A 20781-nucleotide genomic window follows, 5' to 3' on the forward strand; every position below is an offset into this window, starting at 1 on the left:
ACTTTTTTCTCTGTTATCGCAAAATATTGAAAGCTTAAAAAAAAAATACAGGACCCGGACTCAATTTATATTTAAATTCTTAATCCAGAAAAGTCATCTGTCAGTCATGAGGAATGTAATTAAAAATAAGTAATTTATCGTTTTAGGCATGGCCAGAAATCCGAGACAGCCAGCGGTTTGAAATGGGGGCGCACAAATCCAGGCAAATTCTTACTGCACATGCGCTCTACTATCCGATTACGGTGTGTGCTCCGAAGTCGTGCCATATCACGCCTCTACTTCGCGAATTACATTGGCTGCCTGTTTGTTATCGTATCGAATATAAAATAATTCTTCTTACATTTAAGGTATTGCATGGTATGGCGCCCGATTACTTGCGCCATTTAATATCTGTCTTGCCGCCGTCTAGGTATAATTTAAGGCGCAACGATGACTCCGCAGCTTTATTACCTTTCCCGAAAATAATATCCAAGAAGACCCTGGCAGATAGATCGTTTAGTTGTGCCGCCCTTAGACTTTGGAATCTGCTTCCTACCACAATAAGATCTATTTCCAGTTTAGATATTTTTAAAATTAGACTTAAAACCTTTTTATTTAATAGGGCGTTTAATTAGTTACTATAGTTGTTATGATTAAATTGCATTATTGGTGAATTATTTTATGTATTTATTTATGGAATTTTAGAAATGTAATTTTGAACTTCTATTTTATTTTTGATTTAATATTTATTGTAAGGCGCAGTTGAATATTTTTATAGAAACTGCGCGGTATAAATTTAAATTTAATAACTTAATAATAGAATGATTCATGCATAATGGCGGATGGAGTGAGAAGTTCGAGCCGAAATACCCGAGGTTTGTTTCGGCAAATGCAGAAAATGTCCTCTGCTGATCTTGTATGGGGACATCAGAATCTCAAGAAAAAGAAAACTACTGCCTCCACTATTTTCCCGTTGAGAGGCTCGTGTCGAAGAGGACCTCACGATCGACGGTGAGTAAATAATTATTATCTTAGCCTTGTGGTGTTATTATATTATCCTTGTGGTGCATATTTAAAGCCTTTTACCTTCCATTTCCAGACCCAATATTTAATCAAGTGGAAAGGCTTTAGCGCCTTCTTTAATAGTTGGGAGGATGAAGAAAACCTCACTACCGATCTAATCAGGTATTTTGCTTCTTATCTTTAGAGAGAACATACAATATTTCATACTGTAATGTAAGTAAGAAGACAAAAATGCACTCAGAAACTGCAAGTTTATTATAAGCTAGTATTGATTCCAGAAATAGTAATAACTCATCTCTGCCCTTTGTAATAATTTTTATATCACTCTACAATAACGATGTAGTATTGCAACATTGTTTATTTATAATGAATAAGGGCTGTGAAACCCTGTTAACTTATCCTGGTTTTCTTTTTCTTTCTCTTACAACAGATCCTACAACAAGCCAAACATAAGCCAGGAAAGGCTTATTCAAAACATTGATGCCCTTAGGGGATCAATTCTTGCCAAATTGAAAAATAAAAATAGGGGCAATTTTATTTTAGATTTTAATTATGATTGTTTTAGGTTTTTGTTTCATGGAAAGAGGAGGGAAGCTAGGCAGAAGGGGTATATTTTATTAGAAAAAACTGATTTTGATAGTTGCAAATTTCCTGAAAACTGGGATGTTGTGTGTGACAGTAATGGGGATGGGGTTCGGGTAAAATATCCTGTTAAAGTGAGGCTATTTCTTTCTAAGTCACCTAAAACCTTTTCTGTAGTTCAGGGAAAGCTTCAAGAAGATCAACGAATGCTTATTGAGAAGCTTTCCCTGGACTTCAGCCGACAGCCATGTAACTTTGTACCATAGGTTAGTGCTTTTTAATTCAACCCTTTTCCCCAATAACTATTTGTTCGAATTTTTCTTTTTTTTTTTAGGGGGGGGGGGGGGATTGAAAGGAGACCAGCAGAAGTCACAATTATTGAATGTGTTGTATACTTGATCCTTTGGCCTTTGTTTTTCTCTTGTTTGCATTAATTTTTTTGTTTGTTGTAGTTCTTTGTTTTTTTTTATTTTTTTACTTTTTGTTGTTTGGCACTCCTTTAACCCTTTTTTGAAGTTAACCATTGGGAGTAAAAGGGTTCTCTAGAATCAATGGCAATTCAAAGCAGACACTTATGGAAGGTTGATAGACTTTCTTTCATTTTAGGTTAGTTTCTTTGCTATAATTTACAAATGCAGTTATTACACATGATGTTTATTGACCAGTACCAAAGAATGGTCCACTATGTCTTGCTGAAAGTTAGTTTTCTTCTCAAGATTCTATCAGGCAAAGTTATCATTTTTTTTAGTACCTTCCAGAGTGTCTGCTTTGGATTGACAGCTTATTATATTTAAACTGTCTTACATTTTTAAACTCTCTGTAGTGTAAAAGCTTTTGAATTTTTGATAGTTTCATGAGCTGCCACGGCACTGAGCTGACTGTCTTGGATGTGTACTTTCCTGTGCACAGATTTCCTATAGTTGTTTAATGAGTTCAGCTTTTTTTTTATGACTGAATCCTTTGCCATTTTTCTGCTTAAGTTCATTTTTTAATTCCTTTACTGACATTTTTTCAAAGTCAGGTTCGGTTAGGCTTGTGGGCTGAGAAGTATGCAATTCAGGGTCAGCTTCACTTGATTGTTGATTACCTTGGCTCTTGCGTTTGTTTTGTCTTTTTTCTCTGCTTTCCGCATCCCAATAAGTGGGTTTTCTATTAACGTATGAGCGCACCTCCCTCTCACGACTGTGTAACACCCATTGCCTATGCTCTTGTCGCAGGACATCCCCGGCTGAATCCCATTTGTTAGATTTTCGGAGGATCACACTACGTGCCACATAACTGTTTCTCTCCACCCCTTGGCCTGTGAAGATTTTGACATTTTTGTACTTTTCTAAAAATTTGGGAATGTGGGCAACCATGATGTGCATATAAGGTGTGATTCTGCTTCGCTCGTAGCCCTCCCTTTTGCCATTGAGCTCGAGAAAATTGCTGATCCACCCCTTAGCTTGAGAGAAGAAAGCATTGGGCTCTTTGTCTGGAGCCCAGTTGTTTACAATTCGATAGAGATTTCCAAACCCTTTCCAAACCTTAACAACTGCATCTGAAGTTTGGGGGTGCAAGCAGTTTTTCAACTTGTCTGGCAGTGCCTTTAACATAATTCTTTTGTCAGTTCCTAAGAGACTGGTCCAGTCATATTTTCCGCTTGCCTTACCATCAGCATTTCTTTGCTCGCACACATCAAAAGAAATCCCACAAGATCTTATTACTTGAATTAGTTTCTTCAAGTGAAGACCTTGTGGCTCTCCTTTTTTTACGATTTAAATCATCATCCTTATCCCAGTTGAGACATTCTGTAATGATGTTATCCGTTAAAGTGTCGGTCACTCTTAGCATCAAGTGGAGCTCATCAACCACTATGTGGTCTAGTTCTATGTTAAGCAGTGGCTTTTTGTCACAGCAATAATTATCTTTAGAATGAGAGGACATTTTTCTGATTTCCTTAAGGGATCTTGCAAGTGGTGGCATGTTGTAGGTAGAGTAGTTTTCTGCTATGTTCCATCGCTCAGATTTATGAATTTTACACCAGGCACAAGCATAATTTGAGGTGGCACCTTTGAGCCCTAGCATAAGTAAAATAAATTTATAATCACCTCCTAAAAAGAACTCAGTGTTTACTACTTTTTCATGAAATACAAGTTTCCCAGAGGCAACCAGTTGATTGATTTCCTCAAAGATCCCTCCGAATGACTCCTTTAGTGTCTGGTACCCTTCAGAGGCACTCACAACAGCAATTGTCCTATTTCCTTTGGCAGACATAACAGACTGTTCACTTTGAAGAATTGAGAAAGAAAGAAAAATAAAATTGGAATTCCTTGTCATGCGTGCCCCATCGCCATTAACTTTAATTTGTATTTTGTCATCTGTACTAAATGATGGATTTTGCTGCAGGTAATGCTGGACATGTTCCTTTAATAAATCTCCCACTGAACTTACTTTAGCTCCAATGTGTTTCCCTTGGGGTGGATCAATGTGGCACATTTTGTTTAGGTCATCTCGGCATTGTTCTACCAGATAAGATCTAGGGAGACCATCAAATGTCATGGTTAATTCATGGTAAAAGGCATCTCCCACACAGAATTTATCAAGCAAGAAAAGAATTTGTTCAATATTTTCCTTATCTTGCTCTGGCAAGTTGCTATATTTAGAACCTGCAGCATTTTGTCCAGATTCCTGAGAAAAATGCAAGTTGTGAATACCACCTGTGTCCAATTCCTTTACATTTAGGCTATCTAATTCTAGCCCAAAAGATTTGGAAAACCATAAAGCTGTCTCAGCCCTTGAGAGGAAGCATCTAAGGGTTCTTGCCTTCTGTTTTGCCTCTGAAACTTGTTTTCCTTTGTAAGTAGAGAAGCCTGTTGCCTCCTCTAAAACTGCAATATAGTGCTCCAGTTCTCTATTTGATTTCTGGAGCTCCCCTATGACCCTCTTGCTGTCAGTTAATGAGACACTCAGTTGTTCATATATTTCTTTTGTTTCCTCTTCCAAATCCTTGTGCTTGGCTTTCCATTCGTTAAGTTCATCTCTCATTGACTCCATTTCTTCATGAACTTCTCTGACTGATCTCACTTGCCCCTCACACACGTGTAATTTTTTAATTCTTTCATCCAAGTCCTTTCTGGCTCTACCTTTGGTTTTCCTAAACAGTTGTACAACTGTACCGGCAAGTTTAGACAAATTAACACTGATTTCACTGCGTATCGATTCATCATCTGTAAAAGCAAAAAGGCCACGAGGAATACAATGTTCCAGCAGATCCACGTAATCGATTTTGTGTGTAATTTCAGTTGAGCCGGCCTGTTCGTCTTCACTTCCGGCAGGAAAATTTTGACAGGAAGTGCCCTCAGCACACGAAGTTGCGATGATTTTGTGCCACTCTTTTAACAGTGGAAAGGGTATATCCAGGGCAAAAATTATCTCATTCACGTCAGCTTTCGCTGCATAACGAATTTCTGGCTGGTTAATCAGGATTTTGCGTTTAGAATTTAAAGAGCATTCACTGAATTCGTCCGACATTTTGACTTGCAAAATAGGGATGTAATTTATTACTCTTAAATATGCTTAACTTACCAGTCCCTGGGCTCTATTAACAAGGGGAGGTTACAAAGCATAGAATAAAGATTCATGGATGTAAAATGGACGACTTTGCGAGATCAAAACTATGAATTTACGAGTCCAAAGCGTGACTCATGGCTGTCTTCCTCTGGCCCTTTAAATCGCTCTTTTTGAAGCATTGTCATCGACAGTATTTTCCCTGTTTTTGAACGTCTTTTGGAACCGGTTTAATGATAAGGAAACACTTCAATTTTAAACTAAAAGTGAAGTTTCAGGTGTAAACAAAGCAAGCGGATTTTTGGAAGGATACCAAAACCCTCATGAGACCAATTGATATTTTTGCGAAAATGGGAACTCGGCGAGATAATAGAGAGGACATATGGCGGATTTCAAGCACTTTTGCGCTGAGAAAGATCGGATTTGGGAACCAGTTTAACCACCACGAAAATATTAACAACGTGATTCCTCAGGCTGTACGAGATGTTAACTTTGTTTTAAGATTTTTGGACCTTGGGCTGAAGCTTCCAAAGGGATGTAATAACGGAGAATAAACCGAGGTAACTCAAAATCTCACTGTTTTCTTTGTAACGGCTTGAATTACGCGTTTGTATTCTAAGATTGTATTCGGTATCAATGCGCCTGCTCGGAGGACATACTGTCTCGGATTTCTGGCCATGGTTTTTCTCAATGTTTGTATTTCAATCCGCTATTGGGTGATTAATTTTTAAATTCAAATGTCTAAGCTGTTATTTCAGTTTTTAGTAGATGACATCGGGCTGCCTTTGGGTGACCAAAATACATTATCCCAACATCATTTTTTTTCGGAATCATACAGGTATAAGTCTTGTATTTCAAGGTTACCGGCATTCCTTTTTCGACGAAAGAAAGGGTTAACTCTCTCAACAATATGAACACTTCATGAAGGAAATATGGATCGAGAAAAACGAGATTCAACATTAATCGATTATCCAGAATAAACTTTTCATTCGAAGTTTTAAAAAAAATAGCTGACTCCACGTGGATGAAGTTTGTATAAAATTGCTCTCTTAATAGGTAAAAAAAAAGCATTCAAATTATTTTACAGATGGCTTCCTTACTTCACACGTTAAAACAATGCAAAAAAGCTGTTCTTTGCATATTTTCTTTTCATTTCGTTTCCCTCCTTTTGATTCTTAATCGGACATAAAATCATCTTCTAATACTCTTTCGCGTTGCTATTTACTGACATAAATATTGACTTTTTCCTCTGTTATCAAAAAATATTGAAAGCTTAAAAAAAATACAGGATCCGAATTCAATTTAATTCTTAATCCAGAAAAGTCATCTGCCATTCATGAGGACTGTAATTTAAAATAAGTAATTTATCGTTTTAAGTTTCTCTCAATGTTTGCATTTAAATCCGCTATGGGGTGATTAATTTTTAAATTCAAATGTCCAAGCTGTTACTTTAGTTGTTATTAGATGACATCGGGCTGCTTTTTGATAAGCAAATACTTTATCCTAATATCAGTTTTTTCCTGAGTTATTCTTGTATAAGTGTTGTAGTTTAAGGTTACCGGCATTCCTTTTTCAACGAAAGAAAGGGTTAACTCTCTCAACAACATCAACACTTCATCAAGGAAACAGGTATCGAGAAAAACGAGATTAATCATTAATCGATTATTCAGAATAAACTTTATTATAAGGGAAGGATCTCGTCCTTTCAATCTTGGTCCCAAACTACGTAGTGGACCGAACAAAATAATGAGCATTTTCTTGATATATTTCATTACCACAACCGAGTTAAAAAAAGTAAATTTTTTAGAGCATGTTCTCAAAACAAGCAGGTATGTTCAAACCTCTGGTAAAATGTTTTATAGAAAGCAAACGTCAATGAATTCGGCGAAGATAAAAACATAAATGAACATCATTATCTCTTTGAATTAAAGAAAAAGAAAGTTATTTCATTTCACTGTTCCAAAATGTACCTAAATTATAGTTACAAAATTTTGCTGGCTTGATGTAGGCTTACAGCGAATGTTCAAGTGGCTCCAAGATAAGTAGCTCACCTTCAAATAACGACGAGTATCCAAAATATCACTTCTGCTTTTCACTGTTAATTATACGACACTTAAGCTGGTGTTACTAAAGAAGATCGTCAACGTGGGGAGTCAATCGATCACAACGTCTCTGAAATTAACGATGAAACGGTCACAACTGTCCATTTATCCAGAGCAAATAGTTCTGATGTTTTGATAAAGTCCTAATCATAGGTTTCGACGAGACGGGTACCCACTGCTTTGGGAATGATGGAGACAAATTGACTAACACTTTTGAAAGGTGTACTTGGATATAACTCTTAAACGAGCTCTAAGCGACACAGTCTAAAATATTTCAGCCTTGCATTCGACTGTCTAGCTCAAAGCGCGATTCATGTACAAGGATTCGTGAAATGGTCACGAAATTGAATATTTTGCCTAAGTTTCATGTTGCATTAGCGATATTTTTCGAAGCGAATCGCTCAAATTTTTGTTTAGGGGCTACGCTTCTCCTTCCCCCCCACCCCCTGGTTCACCGCCTATGATATAACTTGTAGTTATATTAATTTTCAAATTTGCGTTGACAACATTAATATTAACAAATGACTTTTACTGAAAGGATAGACACGTTAAAAATCAAGGAAAATTAAGCATATCAACTTTATTTCTTTGCAAGCAGCATTACGACGATATCTTCGATGGCCAAGTGGAGTTTCATCCTTGTTTTCTGTAAGCAATTCAGATATTTACAGTCATTGCCTAACGTGGTAGGCGATTTGAAATAGTTTTTTTCTAATGGAGGTAGAGAGGAGGCCCCATGGGTAGGGTGGGCGGTGAGGAAGGGAATGGAGATAATGAATGGGACATCTGTCCAAGGAGGGTAATGAAGAGTTAAAGGACGTACGAAGATAGCTTCTGCTGAGGGATGAGTTAGAGACTATAACCTCTTGAAGATAACAGTGCAACGCAAATGAAACTAAGCTTGTGAAATGGGGTGTATTACTTCTAAGAAGATGTCCAAGACGATAACTGTGTCCCATCTGAAGTCTAAGTAAAGATCTGCTGTATATTTTGCTGACGCCTTTTTTTTTGAGATTAAATTCAAGTGAAATAAAATTCATTAAAACTAAACAAAATCATCTCCATGAAATATACTTACATAAAAGACAGTAATAAACAAACTTTTAATTATCTTGCATACACCTTTTTCACAAGGAAACCACATGTACGGTCTTAATTCTAAATGGATGGCAAGTTTTTCAGTCGGAATCGGAGACTCATTTACAATGGCTACACCTTAAGCCTGGTGAGCTCCAGCCCTGATGTCTTTCGCGTTATTGAGCAAGATACTTTACAAAGCGTCTGAGCTTATGTTTCCCTTTTCCTTTTCTTTTTGTTACTGTGAATGCTGCGGAGGAATGTTTGGGTTTGTTAAAATCAATTTACCTTTAATTTTTTGGAATCGTCATTTGTTTTGTCCCAGCTCAAGCAAAGGCTGATCATTGAGTACTGCTTCTCAATCTCTCTCTTCTATGCGGAGTATGAAATAAAGTAAATTGTATTTGTAATTAATTTTTTTTTCAAATAGTCTAACATCTAATATATTGAGTCATTTTGCTTGCAAAACGGAGCTCGGCTTGTATGCAAGCGCTTGTTTTGTGTAATGACACATTCTTCCTTTCCCTTGGTCTTTACACACCATTTAGAGTTTCTTTACGATAACCATTGGTTGTTTTTGTTACAACCAAACTAATTGGCTGGATGCACTTATTGCAGGTTTGTTGGAGAATTCTAGACAAGCACGAGAGTGGAAAAAAGTCCAAGAGTTTGATAAAGAACAAGTTCTCTCATTTCCACAAGGACATTATGTGGAACTTAACTTTACCATGCGCAGCCTGTTTCCAGGATATAAGGTATAAGGGGTTCTTATCTTGAGATTCGTGACGGCCGTAATCAGTCAGCCAGTCTTCTTGGTGAATTCTGTGGCGATTTCAAAACTGGAGTAGTACGATCTAGTGGACGATACATGCGGTTGAACTTTACCGAGAAAGTATTCTATAATTTCTCTGCATTCTATACTGGCAGATTACACAATGAAACAGGCATGGATTTCCCTTCAATATAGATACATTTATATATATATATATATATATATATATATATATATATATATATATATATATATATGCATTATTTAATTGTAATTTCGCCTTCAATACGTTCAAGCCTTTTTTTATCATAGAAGTAATTACGTCACCAAGTTAAATAGCTTTAAATCCGAGATGCAGACGGACAGGCAGAGACACAAGAAGACGGAGAAGGGGATATGGAATGTTGGATTGTAATTGGATTTTGTCAGGATTAAGATCATATTTCCATATAATATCTGAGTAATAGCGATTATTACCGAAGGTTAAATGACTTCCAATCTGAGATACAGACTGACAGACAAAAGGACATATAGAATTCTCATGTTAATACGGTTTGCATGACACATCATGAATCGTGTCAGCATTAAATGTAGAATGATAGTTATTTTAATGTGCAAGTAAAATTGTTTCTCCTCCCATACTGTGTCTGAGGTTTAGTTGTTCTGTATACCACAATTATTCTAACGATTTTTTTATTTTTCCTCTGAAACCCAATATAGTCAATCCAACCCTGGAACAGGCACCAAACACGCAGTTTATATTTTTGAACAGAACTTCTAACCTATGGTGCCCAGTGAAAGGTGCGCCGGCCCCATACATTGTATGGAGAAAAGATGGTTTCGCTGTTCAAAATAGTACCAGCATAACATTTCAATTTAAAATAACGTCGGAAAACCACGTAAATTACAGCTGCGAGGTACAAAGCGATGGAGAGATATTTAGAAGGAACATCAGCCTCAGAGTTGAAGGTGAGGTCTCATTGCTTCGTAGAACTATGTCATTAGTTTTCATAACCGGATCGTGTGAACCTCCGTGAAGTTTTTATCCACTCAATTCTAACAACGCAAAAACGTTCGTGTTTCTGATCAAAGTTATGATCTATAATTAATTTTTTTAACCATGCTCGTTCCGTATTGGTAGATTACACCATTACACTGAAGTGTTCGAGCGTAACTTTAGTTCTTCGTTTCCAAAACAAGTGACTAAATCCTTTCAAATTTGAAGCCTTTGATGTGCCAATCAAATTATCTTTACATGTTCTTATCTTATTTTAGAGTGCCCAAACTTGTGCGAGTGTGACGTCTTTCAGCAAACTTTCATGGGGGTGAACTGTAATGGAAAACAACTGAATTCAGTTCCGTTGAAATTTCCACTTACCATGGCAAAATTGTGAGTACGATTTAAAAGTTATCAACACCAAGAAAAGATTGATCTCGGGAATACTTCCCACAAAAAGCCTTATTCCAAAAGGAATCCCTTTCATGCTATTGTAGGCCTGAAGTTAATCAGGATAACCCCTGTATAATATATGATTTACGATGACGAATAGTAGATTCGTGAGAATTATTGATATGCACGATGTTTCACATAGGATTCTCCTAAGATCTACAAGAGCGGCTGTGATCTTGAAAAAATTTCAGAGGGACTGGCTCAAGAATAAGGCTTACATGTGGTATTTAGTCACTTGACTTGATCCTCTCCTAGAACTAGTAACATGCTTGTCCTATGAAACAGTGCAGATCTAACTGTTAGCGTGTGGTATAATAACAAAACGGAGAATGAAGGATTTTCTTACTTGGGTCAAAGAAAGAGTGCAAAAAGTTGTTAAACCTCGCCAACTAGGAATCTAAAATTCGCTAAAGTTCTAACTCTCAATTTGAACTGAGTAAAGGTTGTAACACACAAAGCTGAATACGTCTCTATATTATGTCTATATTAAGTCTATATTACATCACTAAGGTAAAAGTGAAAAAAATTAGCTCCTCTAGCCTAGTCAAATTTGTCTGCCGACGCTGCTTTTTAAATTTTAATAAGTTTAATAATTGACCAGTAATTGATGTAATTATCTTGAGGCCTGGGATACACAGCATTCTTTGTGTGAAGACTACTTACAAGGAATATGTTCATCGATCAGCTAAATTTGAACTATAATACAATTATTCAATACCAAAGGAAGTAAAAGAACGCCATTCATGAAAAGCACTACATAAGTCAATAGCTAGTGCTGCTCTTACCATATGTATCAGAAAGTGGAAAAAGATCTGGAGGTAATGGCTAAAGAGAGTAACCTATGATCCAAGGCACGGTCAAATACCACGTGGTTGTCATCAAAATTATGCTTTTTCCAGCCGTTAATCTTCCTTTAGTACCTAAGTGCAGTACAGGCTAGGAACTAAAACACTTTACATTAAGGTTTCATGGACGTTTTCACAATGAGTTAATGGTTATCGATTAGCTGCTTTCTGCTTTCTCGTGTAATCTAAACGTTTCTAACGATTCCTTAATAGGTTCTTAGCCAACAACAATCTGAGGGACTTGCCCCAAGGCATCTTCAGTAACTATACCCAGCTGAGATTTCTGTAAGCCAAGACTCTTTTTTTATCGATCTGCTTGTTAACGACAAAATCCGTAGTCGACACTTTTGTTATGATTTTTGATAGGAATGTGGGTAGCAGTGAACTAAAGGACTCCTCTCCAAGAAATCTACGATAGCAATGCCGAGCCTTTTTAGCTCCCAATAATCATGATTAGCTCCCCCAATCTTTACATGAACACCTTAAATATACCTGAATGGATTACTTCAGTCACTGTCAGGGACATTGACTGATGTGTGATCATGTAGTGTGATCATCCGGGTGAGGATAGTCCTAAAGCACTGTGGCGTATCTTTTTGTCTTTGATATTTGTACCGTTGCGAATTAACCCACTGTTTAAACTCTTAGACAAAACTATACATAGATTGTGTGCAATTATTCCAAACATTTTACTTTAGCAACTTTCTTGATAACTTACCCTCTCCTTCCCTTCAGTCAGTATGGCCTTTCCTATAATGAGGACTGCACAAAATGACGATGTGATTATAGCTGCATGGCCTTTTTTTTAGATCGAAAATATAACGTATATTCTTAAAAAATGTTAATTTTTTAGCCGGTATACTTTACATCCTCACCTCAGAACATGAGAGAAAGTGCAATGATTTGGGCATACAAATTTCTTGAGCTTAGTTCACGAAAAAAATGTTGTTAACGCCGCTTTGAATTATTTCTGGTAGGTTTGTACAAATAACCAGCTGAGGAAATTACCATCGGAAATTTTTTATAACAATACTCAGCTGACTGACCTGTAGATTTTGGAAGCCGCTATATTAAGTAAAAACGGCGGTAATTTCATCCCGCTTCAGCGACAATATGATCAGATCTGAGAAGCGATTTTACAGTGATTTTAAAATTTTCCATAAACCTTTTTTAGTTTCCTTGATTTGCCACCTTCTCAATCACTGCACTCCTAAATTTCGCATTTAAACGCATTTCCATGATAAGTTTGCTTGAAATTAAAAAAAAAAAAAAAAAAAAAAAACATTGACCGGTCTGTTAGAAAAGAAAACCCATTAAAACAAAGAAAGGCTTATATATATATATATATATATCGAAGTTAATGAAAAAAAAAAAAAAAAAAAAAAAAAAAAAAACGCTAGAGCAAGCTTTGGATGTTATCGAACAGTGTAACAGCATATTGAGTTATTTTTCCCACAAAGTTCTAACGACAAAAGGAAAAGGTTTTTCTGAAATTGCAATACAAGGCACTGAAAGCGCCCTTGCAGAGCCCTTGTAATGCCATATGTATCACCACCCAGCGGTTCTCCGAACATCTGTCGGGAGCTGGTCGAGGTGGGAATAATTTATTTTTGGTAGTTCGCTTAATATTTGTTGTAAATGACGAGTTTTGCCTGCAGTTTTGGATTAGTCATAAGATACTTTGTTGTATTGAGAAAGGTCGTATGAGCGATCCGTATCTTTCTAGCGTTGAACAGGGCATTTTTAGTTGACAGGTTTGGTTGGAGTAAACCCCAGCTCTCATCTGATAATATGTTTACGATTATCACAGAAAAATCTCATATAGTCGAGAACATAACGAGAATTTGTCACGGTCGTGTTCTGGATGAAAACTAACTTCGAGTGCTATTACCATCTCTCACTGAAATGATTTTGCCCGAAAAACTATAATTTAGCCATAGATTAGTAAAGGCACATTTTCAATATAATTTCACTTCTTTCACAAAAGAGTCAAGGTCATATTTAGTAATAATCATGGTTAAGAAAAAGCTATTCTGTAAATTACAAACATTGTAATGATAAAGTGTTGTCGTTGGGTCACTCGTGATGTGAATCACGACGTTTCGACAACATACTGCTTCTCTTCATCAGGTGATAAGGTCTATTGGTTTGTGGTCTTCTTGTAAAGCCTGGTGTTCCGCTTTGATAAACAAGCAGAACCTTTTTTACACAAACATTATGTTAGTAAATCTAGGACGACATCAATTTCTTTCACTTGACTGGCCTATGGCTTATGGTAAATGTTTTGAACGATATCCACGAACGATGAGCGAAATTGATTTGTGGATCTGACAGATGCCCCCGAAAATATAAATTTATTGCTGTTTAAGTATCCTTGGTTCTTTCCCAAAACATTTTGGCCATTTAAAAGTGCTTGCTTGACTCATTTGTTGACAGGCGGTTGGACTACAATCATTTGGAGGACTTGCCGAATGACATATTCAGTAACAATATCAACCTAATACAGCTGTAAGTCAAACGTTAAAAGAAAATGTTCCTAAATATAATACTATTGGCATTGTAAGGGAGAGCCAAGAAGGGATAACCAGGGAATATTAAACAATTATCGGATGAGGTTTTAGTGATATCCGGAATAATCAAGGTCGAGGTAAGTGCTATCAGCCGAAGCCGAAGGCTGAGGCTGATAACACTAACCGACACCTGGCATTTTGATTATTCCGGATATCACAAACACCGAATCCAATAACTGTTTTATCATACATTGTTTTAAAGAAAATAACGCCAAACGCATTATTACAGCGAACACAGTTTATTTTCGAACACTCAAAAATGTACTACAGTGTGGTAAACAAATTTTCACCGTTTTTAGAAAACAATCAAGTGCAGAAAAGTTAAATGCATTTCAAAAGAAAGTATCACTGAAAAAAACTGTAGATCTTTCAGTATTTTCCGAATCTTTATCTTCAAGTAATTTATCAATTTCTCGCTGAGTCGATGAAGCGAATCGAGGAGCCATTCTCACTTCGCTGTCCATGAACTTGACTTTAGTCCATCGGAAATCATGCATTGCGCGCGCAACCTACAGATTATTCACTAATCTGTAGGTCCCAGAATTAACTGTGGGCGTTTAACCAATGAGGAGACAGATGGTGACTACAATGTATAATAAATGGGATAGCTGTATCATTTAAAGTATTACAATGATTAGACAGTGGACAAAGTGACAGAATGTAACAATTTTTTGATCCATCAGTCTTAGAAGATCTGGCATCCACTCGGTTGTAAAAAGGCTAAGCTTTTAATTTATATAAAAAAGTACAGGGGATATAGTTCTTAATTGCACGGCAATTATCTACTTTAATTAAATCAGACCAACATAAAAATTTATTACATAGCTCGCATATATATTAGTCTATTGAAACACGTCTCAGCCTAATTTCCTTTCGTGCATCGAAGCGGAGAGAGGGAGCGAGGTGAAAAAGGGGACGGTGGCCGCAAGAGGTTTACATGTATATCTACCTTCCAAAATATAAAAAGTCAAGTCGAATTGAACGTACGCAAGTTAATAATTCATTGTAGCGTTCGAGTTAAACCTTGTTTTGAAGCAATGTTATCTCCTTTGACCAGTGTTAAATGCTTCAAAAGTCAAAAGTACGCGCCGGAAATTCCTCTATCACTTGACGTGCAAATTAAATTTTATTAAAGGTTCTTATTTCCCATAAATGAACCTGTTACTAAGTATTCTAAGTGGCCTGAAGAGACAAGAGAAGAATTCAGGGAACAAACTTTTTTTGTAGCTCTTAATAAGGCTCCCTAACAGTCCTCTTCAGAAAAGTGCTATCACTTTCGGTCTGAGGATGTGATATCCTGAAAAAAGCGTAGCCAATTGCGAAACAGCAGAAGAACTCAAATACAGAACAGAGAGGATTAGGGCGAGGGCACTGCCAGAGATCAGACCACCGCCCAGAATGCTATTTCTCATTTACGAAATCTGTTGGAGCAGCCATGATATTTGCTCGTCACCACACGACAACACATTTGCAAATTTGCACGACGCTCCTGGATAAGCTCGAAATTCTAAATTTGAACCGAATACTTGTTTCTGTAAGTTTGTAGTTCGGAACTCAGAGCAATTGATTGAGTTTAGGATGGGTTGTTCTCGATTACTTCTACTGTACGGTTCCACAAAACGAAATTCTTGAAACAACTTTTTCGCATGTCAATGAGCAAGAACTCAAGGATACCATTAAAGGGATCTCCTGGCCTGATGTATTATTCCTCGTACCCTTGAGCGTTTCTGGGATTTTAAACTGCTGTATTTCGTCCAAGTATTTTGATTCCACTGTGTAAAATTTTAGCACTGGATTTTCATTTTTGCAGCTTTGTTGGTCGGATGTAGTATTTACATCCATTCGTTTTGAGTGAGATTATGTTGTGTGAAAACAAAGTTGGTAAACCTCTCGCACAGTAAAAGTGGAGAATTCAACATCTCGTGTTCAGAGTGCCTTTTTTCATTAAAAAGACGAGAGGCAAAGAACAAACGGTGAAGTCGTTGTCTGAGTTTTATCCAAAGTTGACAAGAGGCAGCAAAAGTAAACTTACGTGTAAATCACTGATGAGTCCACTGATGAGTAAATCACTGATGAGCCCGCGGGATTTCCCTATCTCCTCACAAGAAATTGAATTTCGAGGACAGGATGGAAATCGATATTTTTCGTAATCTGGAGTATGGAATTACTTCTCTGAAGAACAGGTGGTGAGCAGTTAAAGAAAAAGTGCATTTATTGGCACTTAAGGGTGCATAATTTTAGAGATATTTTACTTTTCATCAAACACATACTCCAGGTCGTCGATAATTAATTCTTATAGCAGCAAAAAGGGATGTTAAAATTCGAAAACGATCTAATTCGTTGGGCTAGATAGGCTTTTTCATCTTGGTCCCGCGATATACCAGAGAGGTCGTGGTTCGAACTGTTATGTATAAGTCGATTAGCGTTACGCGTGAAGTAATCTTGTTATATTCGATAGGGAGGTGGGTAATAAAACAGCACGAGGTTCTGTCAAAAACATGTCGTTTGAAGGCAATATATAACGCAAATTTAAAGGGAACATGGATCAAACAATGCTGATAAACTTTGACGGCCGCTAAGGGAGAGGGACCGAAGTTAAGGAGGTTTTAACATTTCCTTGGCAACCGACTTTCAGTTAAGTGCCACTCACCTTAATTCATCAATAAACTTGCTGCATGTTGAAGTTTAAACCAGTCAATCGAATGAAATATTACGAAGCTTACCTACTGTATCATTTTGTCATTTTTTGTCGTTGTCGTTTTTACTGTAATGAACGAATGCTCCGCAGATTGAAGTTAGAGATTGACAATTTAAGAGCGACTTTCTGTAAATACCACGGATAGGTGTGCAAGATGGAAAGATTCAAATCTTCCAAACTTTGTCATATTAAGGCCCTTATGAAACTATTATAGAAAATTCAAGATTCAGTTTCTTGTGATTGATATTTTCCAAAAAATAGATTTTTTAATTTTCACCTCCCAGAGGCCCTTAAACCACCGAAAAGTGTGCTTCGCATCCTCGCGTGGTGAATAGAAACGGAATCAAATACCATGACTATTGCGATATAAGATGATTTTATGACCCTTCCTTTGTATGAAAACGTTCTTGTAATTTCAAAAGATCCCAATCTGAATTTTTAATATTTTTTTCAAAATCACCCTTTAAAACGGTTTCATCGCGACTATCAATTTTGCCATTTTTCAACGGCAAAAAGCCCTTCCTGGTGTATTGCTTTCGTTGTGCAAATGCTATTCCAGAGGAAGAGCAATCCTTTTGCTTTCAATTTATGAAATAAAATTTTGGGGCAATTCAAACGGCAAGTTTTGAGAACTAAAAACATCAACAGTACTTGTGTAAAATTTACAAGTTTTGAACTTGCGGTTACAATGACGAATACAACCAGTACACGAGCGAACTTGGACAGCAGTTTAAATACTTCAAGAATTCCATCCTTTTCTACCAGTTGAAAACTAAACAAACGATCATGACTTCGCGGTGGCAATTATCTGAAGGGAAAAGCATTTTTATTGTGCGAAATTGAGCTACAAACCTCTTGACAACACTTCCCGTACCTGCGCATTTGTTACTTTGAAGCATGGCTTGTACCAGTTATCTAAATATGAAAAGTATCCACCAAAATGTTCGAATTTTTTCTGAAAGAATCGTGAAAGCACGGATGAAAGAATGGGACAAACATTTACTCACCTCATATACATGTATTGTTGAAAAAAAAAAAGACTAAATTCCCTCAGCTAAACTAGACTGCGTGACATCCTCTTTGATTAGGCCCAGGTAAGGGGGTGGGGGTAGGAGGAGGGGGGTTTGGGCTTGGGCTTGGGCTTGGGTCTAAAGCAGACAAAAACATTCGCTAATAAATTACACGGTCGTTAAAAAAGGCTGTGTAGGCTTTTGGAAAAAAAAAATCAATCAATGAGAATCCTTCCATCTTTGAACCGATTTTTGATCCCTTTAAGTCGGCCTATCGTAAGCTGTACAGCTGTGAGACAACTCTGGTTCGTCTAGTTGAAGACAGGAAACAAGCTATTGACACAGGAAAAACCGTAGGTGTATTATCGACAGATATGAGTAAAGCCTTCGACACAATGCATCCAACTCTATTGTTGGCTAAATTGCAGGCATACGGTCTCTCTAAAGAATTGCTAACATTAATGCGTTCCTTTTTCACAGACCGCAGACATTAACGGCCTTTATGGCCAATATTAAAGAAAAGAGATCTCGCTAGCTTGGTGGAGAACGACTTTTGCAACAGAAAACTGTCCCACATGCACTTCCTAATATAGTTCTCAGAGCCGAATGAACAATAAAGATCTTATTAAATAAGTCTTAGTTTGACTGTAGCTTAAGGAGTTTATATTTCGAATTCTAGATATGCTCCTTATCATTGCATATTATTGTATATAATTACTTTTATTAAAAACTGGAACATTGGATAATGCAATTCAAGACTTTTATTGGCTTAGCCATTATGGTATATGAGCCAATATACCATAATCTACAAATATGGTTAGCGTACCCGTCAGCTTAAAATCAAAAGGGAGCTAAAAAATCCGGTTTCTTCTTACAAAATAATAATTTCTTGGGGGCGTTTTTAATAAAACAATTATTCCACTCGCGCTTGTTAGATATGAGATGATTATCGCCAACTCGGCGCTATGCGCCTCGTTGACTATCTATCATCTCATATCCAATGCGCGCTCTTGGAATAATTGTTAATTAGCCAAAAGATTTCATCAATGTAAATTAAGATTATCGTACTTTTAGGTGTGATGGTGTCCCCGATTAATGAGCCTATTATAGGCTAGCTAGAAGTTTGACACTGAAATAAAGTTATTATTATTACTATTAGTATAGATATTTTATTATAGACTAGATATCCACGCTCGCGGGCTTTGGGACAGACAACAATCTGCGTTCTTTGATGTTCGGGTGAGTCACCCAAACGCAGATTCGTATCGAGAACTGTCTCCGAAACAGAAATTCCAACTACATGAAAATGAGAAGAAGAGGCAATACAGCAGGCGGGTTTTGAAAGTGGAGCAAGCGACATTCACACCATTAGTTTATACAAGTACAGGTGGAATGGCCGATGAATGCAAGAGATTCCAAAGCCGCCTCGCAGAGTTACTTGCTTCAAAGAAAGGAGATGACTACGCTACAACCATATCTTGGATAAGGGCGAAGATATCCTTTGCCATTCTACGTTCAGCTTTGCTGTGTCTCAGAGGAACCAGGAGAAAGAGAAGAGTAGCCAATATATCTGACACTGACATTACATCGGAAAGTGAGCAAACCAGAATTTAAGTAGTCGATTTTTTAGTATGTAGCTTAGTTTACTGAACTTTTAATTTTTTTTAGAGAACTGCTTTTTGTGAGATATTTTTAAGGAAAAATCTGTTATTATTATTAAGTTAATACCGAAGAGATTCAAAACTTTTCTCTCAGTTAGAGACTTTTTAAACTTGTTTTGTAATATTTATACCTTAGTTATGATCATCATTATGATTATGTCAGAAGTGTGTATCCATGAGCTTTTCTGGAATTTTTACTGGTCAGGACATTTTGACGCATTTGTTTTCGATTTTTGAGCATTTCATCATAATTTTTGTAAATACTTTTAGTGATTATAGTGAATAAAATCTTTTTTTATTATTTTTTTATTGTTATTATTATTATTATTATTATTATTATTATTATTATTATTATGCAGTATACACGTTTGGATGCTAGTGAGCTAAGCAAGATAGGGCGAAAATTCGTAACCTATCTGCATGACAGGACTGTTAACTATAATAATATCTAACACTACTTAAATACAAATGATTGATATAAAGCGATAAAAGTGTCAATTGGCCCAATACTAAGATGTTTTTTTTCCCTTTTTTTTTTTTTTTTTTCAATGTCCATGATTTACTGTTCGGCTCATAAAATATCCTTGACTTAAAATGTTCATAAAATACTGTTCATAAAAACCAAATCATAATGTCCTTAAAATTCTTACGATGTAACCAGTTTAAATCTTCTTGCAATGTTCAGAGTGCTACTTAATACAGCTTTCTGCATTCTCAGCAATATTTCTTTGTATCTTGTACCAAAGAAGCCCTTCATTTTAGTTTCCATAGCTTTAGACCATCCTCCAAGTACATCTATAATGACGTTTACTTGTGAGATCTTGTTTCCTGCGTGTTGTTTTGTCAGCTCAAGTGCTTCTTGGTCTTTCCTTTGTCTTTCTTGTCTCTGTTGTTGATCCAAGGGCAGCTCATTTCCACCATAAGTACCTTCTTGTCTTTGTGGTCGATGAAACGTGTATCCACACGATTAGATCATACATATGTATAATTAGCATATACTGGTACATCCCAGTATGCCTCAGCATCAGGTGACTTATAAAGAGGTTTGGGCTTCACATCTGAGAACCATGGCGGAGTACTATCAGCGAGCTCTAGGTCTCTGAGCATCTCAAAGAAGAACACTTTCAAAGCAAAATTGTGCCTTTCTAAGTACTTGGACTGAGCTAATGATGGACATCCAGCAAGTACATGTGCCATGCTCTCAGGACCTTCGCCACATTCTACATTTGACATCTTTCTTGTCCGTTGTTCCAGTCTTGTAGGCCATGTAGACCTTTGTTGGTGTGGGCTGTTCGTACAGCTCCATGATGCCTGCGATACAGTGGGCAGGAGCACATTGTCATTTATTGAGCCATGCAAAACAATTTTCAAGGCTCAGTTGATCATCTTGCCATCTTGCTTTTAAAAGGCTTCCTTGCCACTGTTGATCTTCGACTTTTTTGACTAGTTTCTCATTTACAACT

The 20781-nt window shown here is 36.8% G+C and overlaps 1 protein-coding gene, 1 long non-coding RNA gene and 1 pseudogene across 2 annotated transcripts; 2 read left to right on the forward strand and 1 right to left on the reverse strand.

The window, feature by feature from the left end:
• Nucleotides 1-800: 800 nt before the first annotated feature.
• LOC148739822 (uncharacterized) lies at nt 801-3687 on the forward strand. Its single transcript, XM_088751080.1, has 3 exons — nt 801-990; nt 1079-1164; nt 1433-3687. The coding sequence occupies exons 1-3, from the start codon at nt 898-900 to the stop codon at nt 1848-1850; spliced, it is 597 nt and encodes a 198-aa protein (XP_088607206.1). The 5' UTR covers nt 801-897; the 3' UTR covers nt 1851-3687.
• LOC148739823 (uncharacterized) lies at nt 2499-5097 on the reverse strand (annotated as a pseudogene).
• A 6515-nt stretch (nt 5098-11612) lies between these two features.
• Nucleotides 11613-15786, forward strand: LOC148739824 (uncharacterized). Its single transcript, XR_015996549.1, has 3 exons — nt 11613-11664; nt 13816-13887; nt 15760-15786. It is a non-coding gene; the product is annotated as an uncharacterized LOC148739824 (long non-coding RNA).
• Nucleotides 15787-20781: the final 4995 nt, after the last annotated feature.

Source organism: Stylophora pistillata, chromosome 2 (genome assembly GCF_964205215.1).
Source record: "Stylophora pistillata chromosome 2, jaStyPist1.2, whole genome shotgun sequence".
NCBI lineage: Eukaryota > Metazoa > Cnidaria > Anthozoa > Scleractinia > Pocilloporidae > Stylophora > Stylophora pistillata.